The sequence below is a fragment of the Condylura cristata genome, unplaced genomic scaffold (assembly GCF_000260355.1).
Source record: "Condylura cristata isolate star-nosed mole 26May11 unplaced genomic scaffold, ConCri1.0 scaffold00031, whole genome shotgun sequence".
Taxonomy (NCBI): domain Eukaryota; kingdom Metazoa; phylum Chordata; class Mammalia; order Eulipotyphla; family Talpidae; genus Condylura; species Condylura cristata.
This window is the reverse complement of record NW_004567132.1, coordinates 16,500,768-16,512,211: the sequence shown is the minus strand read 5'-3', so window position 1 is coordinate 16,512,211 and position 11,444 is coordinate 16,500,768. Positions and strand designations below refer to the sequence as shown.

General features: G+C 42.2%; 1 protein-coding gene across 1 annotated transcript; it reads right to left on the bottom strand.

Moving 5' to 3' along the window:
* Positions 1 to 3,565: 3,565 nt before the first annotated feature.
* LOC101631382 (chromosome unknown open reading frame, human C2orf78) lies at positions 3,566 to 9,883 on the bottom strand. Its single transcript, XM_004691533.1, has 3 exons — positions 9,787 to 9,883; positions 6,277 to 7,038; positions 3,566 to 5,487 (listed from the first exon to the last, which is right to left on the bottom strand). The coding sequence occupies exons 1-3, from the start codon at positions 9,881 to 9,883 to the stop codon at positions 3,566 to 3,568; spliced, it is 2,781 nt and encodes a 926-aa protein (XP_004691590.1).
* Positions 9,884 to 11,444: the final 1,561 nt, after the last annotated feature.

Genomic DNA, 11,444 nt, shown 5'->3' with positions numbered 1-11,444 from the left:
AAAAAAAAAAAAAAAGGTAACATTTACAAGGGCCAGGGATTAGGAACTCTTTGGGTAAACATTGTTTAGCCTACTCCTGGCATAAATATTAAGTTATCATTGGGTGCCTAACTACATAGTTAATGGGACTGTTATGTATTTCTAGGAGCAAGACACCAAGGAGTCTGTGAAATAGAAATAGTTTGGGAACCTCTGAGTTAGGAGGCTATTGCAATCATCCAGGCAGGATGGGGGCTTGGACCAGAGTGGAAATGGAAATAAGTGGTTAGAAATGACTAAGTTCTAGATAGAATTTGAAGGCAAGATAGATGAATTTGCTGAATTCACTTGCTGAATTTGTATAGCTGGGAAAGAAAGAAAGAAGCCTTCGTAGGTTTCCAGCCTAAGCAACTAGGAAAATGGCATTACCTTACACTGAGATGAAAAAAAGCTTCAATCAAGTTTTTATGAGGGGACGGAGGAGGGCAGACTATAGAGTCATTTTGTACATATGAAGAGAAGAAAAAGAAGGGAAAAGGCCACTTTCCTAGCCAGAACTGCTTCTGCTTTCCATTTGTCCACAGTTTGATTCCAGCTCTCATGTCAGCTACATGTTCCTCCACCCATGAGTCTTTTAGGTTGTGGTGTTTTGACTTTCAAAAATGACTGAGCAAATATACACGAGGTACCATGTTATAGGAGATTCAGAAAGCCTCATCCAACTCAAGAGTCTTAACCAGGGTGGAGCAAATATGGGGCTCTCCTTCTAAGGATTGAAAAATTATAGGGCCCCCTATTTTAAAATAATTATGTCAAAGAATAGAGCAGATTATCAGAAAGAAAAGCAGCAGTTTCTGGATGTCCCCAAATCCTCTCATAGAAATAGATAAACCCAAACCAAATGCCATGTATAACATTTACCACAAAAATAAAACACACACACACACACACAAAACAGAATACAGGGCCCTTCCTTGTGGCCAACAAGTTAAAGCTCAGCACCATGAAGCTAGCAGCAGCCACTGTAGCACAAGTTTGATCCCTGGCCAGGGAGGTGACCATGGTGCAGTAGACCTCTCCTGACCAGGCCCCTACTCCCCTCATCAGTGTCCTTCAAACTGTCTGTTCTGCTCCCCACTCTGTCTCTGGTGAATCCGCTCACTTCCCCACACCTTTGGCCTGTATCCCAGTTCCTGTATGCATAAATAAATAAAACTAAAAAACAAAACAAAAGAGGACACAGTTTTCCCTATGAACCCCCACAACAAGAGGGTGGGCAGGTGGCAGGTACCACCAATAGGCTCTCACAGTCCCAGCATCTGTACCAAAGAATGTGGCAGACAGGAGGAAGCATCTGATAAGACACGAGGGCAGGAGAACATCAAAATGCCAGCAGGGCTTTACTAGAAAGCTCTGCAGGCCAATCATCACAGCAGGCAGGAGTTTGCCTAACTGCAGGGTGAGGATATAGGGGCCCTGAATACAGGGGCCCAGGCTAGAGTGAGGAAGTACAGGGCAATCTAGCCCCTCCACATCTTGAGACTGAGCAGCCACGCTCCTTTCAGGATGTGGTCCCCACAGAGGAGAAATTTCTGGGAGAAACAAGAGACACAAAGGGGCCTGTGCTGAGGAAAGCCCAGGAAAGCAAGCAAGGCACTCTGTTATTGAACACTACGATAATAAACGAAACACAGAAGCTGTCAGGGTAGGAAAGTCCGCCTCAGCCACGCGTCCATTTCAAAGTACAAAAACCTGATTTCACTTAATGAACAACAGAAAAGAACTGCGAGACTTTCAAATCACGTCAAAAGTACCATAAGAGGGGCCCTCCCTGGTGGCACAGCGGGTTAAAGCACTGCACTAAGAAACTAAAGCCACTTCCGCATGAGTTCGATCCCCGCCTGCCCCGGAGGCGACCACATGGCGTGGCAGACCTCTCCTGACCCATCCGCTGCTCCCCTCAGCAATGTACCTCGTTGATCTGCCTGTTCTGCTCCCCGCTCTGTCTCTGGTGAATCCTCTCACCCTCCGCATCTCTGGCCTGTACCCCAGTTCTGTACGAATAAATAAATCTTTTAAAAAAAAAAAGTACCATAAGAAAAGGGGGCATCGGTAGCAGAATAACATCACCTCACGAAGAAAGCAGGTCAGAAAGGACAGGCCAACAGAACAGATGGCGAGAATGGTTTGTGCATGCACTAAATGACACTGAACTTATTTTCAAAGGTGAATGTTACGGCATGTTAATTATACCGCAATTGAAAAATAATTTTTAAAATATACATTAGTAATTTTTCTCATCTGCCACTCCATCGCTCCCCTCCCCCCACTTCATTTTCGGTCGTGCCCCTCCCCCTGTTCTCTCCAGGTAGTTGCCCAACGGCCCCTTCAACCCAGCCCCAACCCCAGTTTCTCCAGCCACCTCACGCGCCTTCCAGGGAGGATCTCTCAACGGGAGAGGGGACCCCGCGTGGTGCCCGAGCTCTGCCTACGCCACCCCTCCCCCCAAAGATAAGTTGAGCGGATATTTCTACTGCGCAGCCGTTGATGGCGACTTTTCAAGCCCCTTGCGCGCGCCTGGGTTTATGGAAGAGGCTCTGGAGGGCACCTCAAATTAATAATAGGCTCCTGCAGAGGTTTGAGCTCCTTCACCAGTAAACTCCGGATCCTGTGCTCTGAAAGCAAGGTTGGCCGCTTATAAGAGCTTGCAAAATCTGAGGATTTTGGAGGCGCATAGGCCTCTCACATTGAGGCTTCGCCCCCTCCGAAAGCAGTGTGACAACAGCCCACTGCTGAACTTACTAGTAAAGTGGCACACTGACCCTCGTCTTGTGTGTTAAGAAGTTTCATTAAGTAACATGCCTCGCGTGATACTGGGATTTATAACCCAGGCCCCGTCGGGCCGGACATTGTGCTGCGTGCGGCAAGCAGTCCATTTGGCCGGGACCTGGTGACACTCTGTCCCTGGAAAACTGACCCTCGCCAACATCTGGTAGATTTCTCTGTGGTCTCTATTCACTTTCCCCAGCTATGTGTCTTCATGGATAGAGTAAGCCAACCCTTTGGGAGATGTGTTCTGTATCTCTTACTTTTAAATATACCTATCAGACAGTCATGAGACAAAAGACTAACCTCCGTGAGAGGTTTTTCACATGTCTCTTGTAAAATGTAGCTTCATCTGCCATCTAAGACGCTGTTCAAACTTTTGTTCTTTGGATCCTTATCTCAGGCCCTGCCATTTCCCCCACTTTAGCCTCTTATGCTCTGATCCTATGAAACCTCCCAGCCCCCGACCACGCTCTTACCCTTTCGTCTGCTCTCACCTCTTTTCCCTCTTTCTGCCATCCAACTTTGTTTTTTCTTTCATGTGTGTCCTGTGGTCCCCATACCCACTAAAGAAAAATCACAGTTAACAGCATCTCAAAAATCAAAAGGTGTCTTTATTATTCACCTATTAATTCAATTGCATGTATTTATTCAATTTTGTTAAGTTTTAAAAAATATATTCAAATAAATAAATGTAAATCTATCTATATATGGAAAATCAAACTGGTACCTTAAGTTGCACAGGCAATCCTAGCAACTCTTACATTGCATAGCCATAGTATCGAGAAATGTCCATATCTTTTTCCCTCTCAATGAAAAACTGCAGTTTCCCCAAAGAGGTGTATTTGGCAGCATTCTCACGTTCCTGCTGAGCCTGCCTCTTCATGGCCTCCCGCTCTGGTCGCTGCTCTTTTGTGATGGGCTTCGACATTACCGGCTCAGGAACATTGGGTTTTCTCCATGGAATTGGTTGGAAGCAGAAGTCTTGGAGTAGAAATTGAGTTTGAGACTTAGGCGGAGACTGGAGTTTGGTGACAGCAGTGGGAGCAGGCTCCCGCTGGAGAGAAGTGCAAGATAATGTTTTGTAGGGTGCAGGCCTAGGAGCAGCAGACTGAGGGACACTCGGACGGGTGGGGTTGTTCAAACCTGGTCGGATTGGGTTATTCGAAGTTGGCCGAGCTGGTCTGGCAGGACCAGTCACGGAAGCAGGCGTTGGGCGGGGTGCATTGACTGCAGTAGATTGAACTGAGTTAGTGGAACCAGGTCTTGCGGGGTAAGCCACAGCAGGCCGATGTGAGGCCAGAGACTGTGGCCTCCGAGATACAGGTCGAGCTTGAGGCTTGTCCACAGTTGGAAAAGGTAATGGTACCAATTTGACCTTCCCAGGAGGTGGTAACTCATACTGGGATGGAGATAGCTGCTCTTTTTCAGCACTGCTGTCTGGTTTTGAGGCTTTGCCATGAGTTTTCTCAGGACCTTTTCCTTCTCGTGGGGTATCTAGCCATGGTTTGATCACTGGGGATGGCTGGGGGCCTTTGGAGTTTCTTGAGTTTCCCAGGGCCCTAGAGGAAGAGAGTCCAGTTTTCTTATCACTCTTCTTCCCTAGTGCATGAAAGACCTGTACAGATTCCAGCATGTGCATGCCTAAGCAGCTTCGAGGCTTTTTAAAGGCCTCTTGGCTGAGCTCAGGTTGATTTTTCTTACGCTTCATCTTGGGAATGTTTGGCTTCTCTTCTTCCGCCTTGATCTTGTTCCCTGCCTGCTTATTTTCTTCAGCTTTCTTGGAGTTATTTTCTTTGGTCCTTTTGGTCTTTTCCTGCCCATGGCTCTTAGCTTTGCTGATCCTGCTGGATGCAGCTTTCTGAGGTTTGCTGTTAGAGTGCTTGGCCGTGTTAACAGAAGCCCTGCTATTATTCACTGCAGCACTGCAAACAACCACTTCTCCCCCTAACAGGCACTCTCGTTTCTTTGCCTGCATCTTGGCCTTGGGAGCACCACTGATAGGCTCTGAGGCCTTGTGTTTGTTCCTCTTGGCATTATCAGAGGACCCTTTTATGACACTTGACTTTTCTTGCAGCTGGTTCAAATCTATGACTCCAATATCTTTGACTTCAATCACACTGGAATCTTTGGGTTGATCAAGATCTTGCAAGACAGTGAAGAGCTGAGGAAGGTGAATATCTTCCACCAGTGTAGCAATGTCCGCAAAACTATTGTTAGATTCCATCTCACTTTCAAGTGTCTCTTGGTCCTCAAGACTCAGGCTATTCTCTCCCAGATCAGTGTTTTCAGAAGTAGGCTGCTTCTCTGGGCCGAGGGGATCAATGCAGGCCAAGAGCTGGTGAATATCAGGGATTTCTAAAGGTAGCAGTGGAGGATCTTGGTTTTCTATTGTGATCTGATAGTCATCCAGAGGCTTTGAAAGCTTGGTTTTAATCTCATCCAAATTCTTACTCTCTGTTTGTTCCTGGCTTGGAGCTGGAGGCAGTGCCAAGAGATTACCAGAACTCTGAACTGGAGCTGTCACTGAAATGTCCCCCAGATTAGATGGTGGATTACTCTCAAGGATCTGGATCCTGCTACTGCAGGACTTGGGGAATTCTGAGGCTTGTGACAGACAAAATGTCTGACTTGAAGATTGCAATCCCAGTGAAGTCTCCATCCCCATGGAAGTCTCCATCACTACAAAAGAGCCAAAGAAGAAGTCAGTCCCTGGTAAGTGAGATGCACCCCTCAGATACCAGTGCAACAAGTATATACCTTCCAGAAAGGGGTAAGCTTTTCTTAAGGATCATGGACAAGGCTCAGTGCTAGAAGAAGCAAGACAGCAACTATTCTATTTCTTTCTTACTGATGACCTTGATGCTACTTTTTCTTCTAATTATTTTTTGTATTTATAGAGTTGTTGTAAGTCAAAAAATAAAAAGTAAGAATTATTTTCAAGATGTGAATTGTTTTCTAAAGCCTAGTATTCATAAAGTTTCCTCTCAGTTCTCTCTACTTTCTTGAGAAAATAAGAACACACAGGAGAGGGAGTAGAGCTCTTCCTCATGCTATAAGAAGACAGAACAAGGACAGATTCTGAGCCCCTCTGTTTTGGACAGGATCTATGAACAAAGATCTTAAATTCTGATGTAAATTAAGGAAGTGAAGGATGTTAAAGTGGCCTTATCACAATAAGAGTTGTGAAGCAACAGGTCAAGGAATGGAGTTCATTACAGTGTGGAGGTACAGAGGGATTGATCAACCATTTGGTGAAAAGTGTGGTCTCCCTTGACAAGTGTTTTGCATTCTCAGATGTAGCCTAGATGGCATAATAGTATCCTGCCTTCCCACCTGTTTCTCCATTTTCAGATAGAGAACACTGAGTGAGATAGTGGTTATTAAAGTCTCAAGACTTTAATTCTACTTATTTGTGGACTCATCACTTCTCAGGTGCAGATTTAGCCCTATTTTGCTATTTGAACTCACCTTGAAAACTTGTTTCTGTGATGGGTTGAGCAGACACAGAGTAGTAGATTCCAGAAGTGGAGGCTGGTGGCAGAATATTTGTGGGCTGAACCTCCTTTAGGACCATCACCATTTCCGGTTGAGGGACTGAACCTCTACTTCCTGTGTATGACACTGAGCCATAGGATTGTAGGCAGGGGCCAAGTTCTCCAGGTAGTAGAGGCCCCAGAGTGCCTTGATTATAGTAATATACCTGGCTTCCCTCCTGATAAGGGAGGGACAGGCCATGTCCCTGATTTGGAATCTGTGATGGTGTTCCCTGAACAAGGCTTGCAGAAAGTGATGGATACAGAGGGACTATGTTACTGGTATCTGAAGTTTTATCATACTGGGCTGCCATTGACATGGAGGAAACAGAAGTGTCCTGATCAATGACAGTCACAGTGAAGTCCCCCAGTGAAGATGAACACTTTTCAGTGCTTCCTGTGATATCCCACTCAAACACACTTGGATATGAAGCAGTTGAGGTGGAGATCTGGCTCTGACCAGAAACTCCAGACAACATAGTTGTGCTAGAATGTTGGTAAAGATAGGCACTACCCATGAGTGGTTGGAAAGAGGCGCATGAGGCTGATGGTAGGAGCCACGCCGAGCTGACGGCTGGAGTAGACACTCTTGAGAAGTTGCACACACTTCCTGTTAGGGAAGCTGCATTGCTCACCATGGGAAGAGGGAGCTGCAGAGAATTTGTTGTTCCAAGTAAAGGTAGATTTTGGAAATTTTCTGTATGGAACAAGAGAATGATGAAAAATCAGTGAGACTGATAGATAAATTCCCACTTTGAGGAACAGTATTAACGTAAGGTTATTGCCCTTAAAAAGCCTCTAAATACTAATACGGAGAGACCAAAAATCAATTTACAGTGATTGTTAAGTCAGGAACAATTTGATACTCATCTGTACTAACAGATTGTGCTCCCAACTTGTGCACAGACAAGTAGAAGCCCCATGAGTTCTGATTTATACATTGTTCTTTAGGTTACAAATAACCTTCTCCCGTTCTATTGCTCCCTGGAGGCTGTACAATATTGGTGCATGTATTATTTCTCAAAGTAAAGTAACTTGAGGGCTGGGTAATCCTTTAAACACTCCTGTTCTAATATTCGATTTTACAAGTGAGGACATTGTGGCTGAGAGAAGTCAGGTAGAGGTGTTCAAGTTCTCCCATTATGTCACTCTCATTACTGGGTAACAGAACTTAGGTATCCCCACTTCCTTGCCTGGTCTCTGCTCTGTGCTTCACACTGCCAGAAAATGTGTGGAATAGAGCTTTCACGATAGGCATTTGGGAAGTTCACCAGAAAGCAATATAGCTACTACCACCATTGTTTTGGTTGTGCAGTTCCTATGCCATTAACTAGAGTTCATAAAACTCAATCCAGCCTGGTTGCTGATCCTACCTCAAGATGACTACCTGAGAGTGAGTTTCTTAAGAGGTGCTTTTTGAAAGAAAAAAGCTGAGCTTCAGGTTACTCATCTGTAAAGTGAGTATAACAATAACAACAGTAATGATGTGTATGTGAATAAGGTTGATATATCACATATGATTTACATGAAGAAAAATATATTTTGGAAATACAGAGAAAAATCATGAAAAGCACATATTGCAGAACTGAAAAGAAATATGTTCACATCAGTGAAAACCAGAGCATGTAACAAACATCAAAACATAAGTTTACTAACAAAGTTCTGTAGCATATATGTAATATTATGAAAGTGACTATTACCTACTTTATATTTTAGTGACTGTTAACTAAAAACTTCACAATAAAAGGTAATTTTAAACAAATCCTCACCAGTACATATAGATAGAAGAGAAGGATGTCAGTAAAAACTGCATAATAAGCGAAAAATGCAATAAATATGAATTATAGGCAGACAAAATTATGTAAATAAACATTTCAATAAGAATTAGCAGAGAGAGCAAAGAGCAAAATAATAAGTATAAAGGAGTTTCATTATTATGCTCATTCATATTTTTGGAATATTATTCATAAAATAACAGCAGAAAAAATATATTTCAATGAATATAACACATAATAGGCAGAAGAGAACTCTTAAGTTTCATGAAGGTTTTTATCTTCAAAATATAGATTATAATCATCTTCAATATCCAGGAAAATACCATCCTGAAAGCCTGACAAAACCATTGCTAAAATCCAATTGGAGAAAGATTTTTATGTAGGAAAGCCCAAATGACTTCACAAAATTATTTTAAATACATGTGGAATTAGGAGATGTGGGTCTTGAGTTTTCTTGTACTTGGGTAGTTAGGATCTCAGATCTGACTGTTACCAATGTGCTCTTTGGGTTAGGAAGAAAACAATTGTGATGATGACAAATAGCCTTGACTTGGGATCTACTTATCATACAAAGGAAATCATCCTTCAGATTCAGTTAGGAGATACCACTTTTTAAACTTAATTTTACTTTTAACAGGTAAGATATCTACATATTTAAAAATCAGGATGAAATAAAACACTGAAAATTGTTTCATCCAGTCCCCTAGCTGACCACTTCTATTAGCTCCTTGTTTATATAGAACACCATTTCTAAAACATATTTCTACAATGTTTATATTCAGAACTGTTGAGTGCCATTTATGCTCTGAGAGGCAACAGAAAAAAACAACCAAAGATGATTTTACTGGTTATGTGCTTTTTCTGTTGATACCCTATTCTAGCCTCAGCTTCCTATTAATTTAAACATTTGCTAAAGTCAACTTTGGTCTGCCCTGTTTTGAGCAGATTTCATCCTGAGCTCTTCTGTTTTGATTTAAAATCCTTCTCTTCAACATTCTAGCCCACACCACCTGTTTTTCCTTGTAAAGTCCTCCATGTGCTGCCTTTTCATTCTTAATGTTTCTCCTCCCTCATTCTTACATGTTTTTTCTCCCTCTTGGTTCTTGTGGGTCTGTGTTTAATAAAAACCATCAACTGCCTTACTTTTGAATACTTGCTTCCTCATGACCCAACTCTCTCTATCCTCTCCCCCTGTTTTCCCTTACTTTTTAGATAGAAAACTCCAACACAGGTAAGTGTTACTTTTTGGACAGCACACTAAATTGTAAAGAATGTGGCTAAAATATTATTGGTGGGAGACCTTTACAGATGAAACATTTTGGTCTGTGTTGGTAGTTTTCTACATCACCTAAGTTTTCTCTGTGTTTCTGTTGAAACACTCTAAAGTCTTCAATTTCATCTTTATAGATGCCTTTAAGGTTCACTATTATTAGAAAAGAAGGGAACCAGAAAGATCAACCTAATATCCTAATGTAACAGTGGAGGAAAAATAGATATTGTGAGAGAATCAATGACTTGTTCAAAGTCAATCAGCTAGTAAAAGTCAAAATTGAAAGTAGATCTCAAGATTTCCAATTCAATACTTCCCATTATTCCATGCTATTTTGACTCTAATGCTAAAGTTAAGGACAAGAAATATACACCCAAAACATTTAAGTTTCTTTCCTTACCTGACATTGTCAGAGAAGAAGAAACATCAACCGCAGATACAAAGGATGACGAAGAGACACTGGAGGATGTCTGAGTAGCTGAAACCAACCAGTGCATGTGACCAGTATGAAGGTCACTGGCCACTGGTCACTGGCCACTGGTCACTTGCGATGATCCAAATTTATTTACTGACAGCTCCATGGAAACCCCAAGATTCTACCAGGTGGTGGTAGTTTGGTGGGAGAATGATGTCACAAAGTAGGCAGTTTAAAGGTATGAACCAGCCAATAAGGAGGTCAGATTCCCAACAAGATGGATGGAGAAAGTGTAAGAGAGCTAAAATACCACCTCAGTGGCTGAACTCTGGGGAGATGAAATCCTCCAAGATAGATGGAAGAGTCTTACTTTTTCCAGGCTCTTAGGGAAATCATCTCAATTTATTAGAGATGTTCAATTGTTAATTGACAGCAATTTGTGTTTTCTATATAATATTTTGGTAACATTATATGCATATACTGTTAATATCCTTAGAGAGGAAGAAAAGAGGCATCTTGGTTAAACAATTACATTCAGACTGGTGAGTTTAAGGACCACAGGAAGGGATTAAGCAGCTCCTTGGGTAACTTGTTTAAAAAGTAGGGTGAAAAAAAAAAGTAGGGTGAAATTCTTGAGTGCACCTTGTAGGGAATGATGTGATCCAAGGCTCTTGTGGTTTCTTCTCTTTGAATCCTACCTTCTTTGGACTAAGTTGGAATGGACCAGGTTGAACTTGCATCTCTTGTCTGCTCTCCGTTTTTTCTTTTCATTGTAGGCATTGTTTCTGGCACAACCCTTGATGTTACTTTTAGCCTCAGGGTCTTCTTTTTGGAGTTTGCTGTTTCACAAAGTGGACTCTGTCCATTGGAATTAGAAACGAGAGCAAGAAGAAACAACTAACTGCAGACTTTTCCTCTTCTTGCCTTGGGTTGCAGTTCTTTTGTCCATAATCTGCTACCACTGGCTCCTTGAGCCATGCAGGCATCTGGCCATCCCATTCTGTTAGCTCTTTTACATTTGAGAGGCATTGAGGATGCTTTTCCTTTTCCTTCTCACTTAAGTGTATCCAATGTGGCAGTTGCTGTAGCCTCCTCCCCCCTTGCAAACAGCCACTGTAGAATCTTGGGCCTCTAGGATTCTCTTGTCTGCCATTCTTGGGTGCAGGCCCAGGAAAAGAGAAGAGGAGAAGAGTTAGAAAAAGTAGAGGATTTTAATGACAAGCAAGATGAAGTTTACAGGAAAAAAAAAATCAGGTGAATATTTTGGTTCCTGTGAGAAAACGCTGATACATTTTAGCCTTTATTAACAGAATAAGCATTTTGATATGCTGTGAATGTAGCTATGTAGTACAAAAACTGCCATGAGTTTTGTATCCAAGAAAATAATCTTAAAATGTTTTTCTCATTTTGTTTTATGTCATGTTAACTCGTTTATATCATATGTCACCACTTTTATAGCGTATAGATTGTTTTTAAATGCTCTGGTTTATGTATATGTTTTTTTTCCCTGCTGTATTTTTTTTTTCATTAAAAAGTTTATTTTTACATCATTTTGCACATTTTTTTTCATCTCAATTGTAATCCCCATGGGTTTCCCATCACCAAATCACCCCTGTGCCACCACCATAGTCCCGTGCATTTCC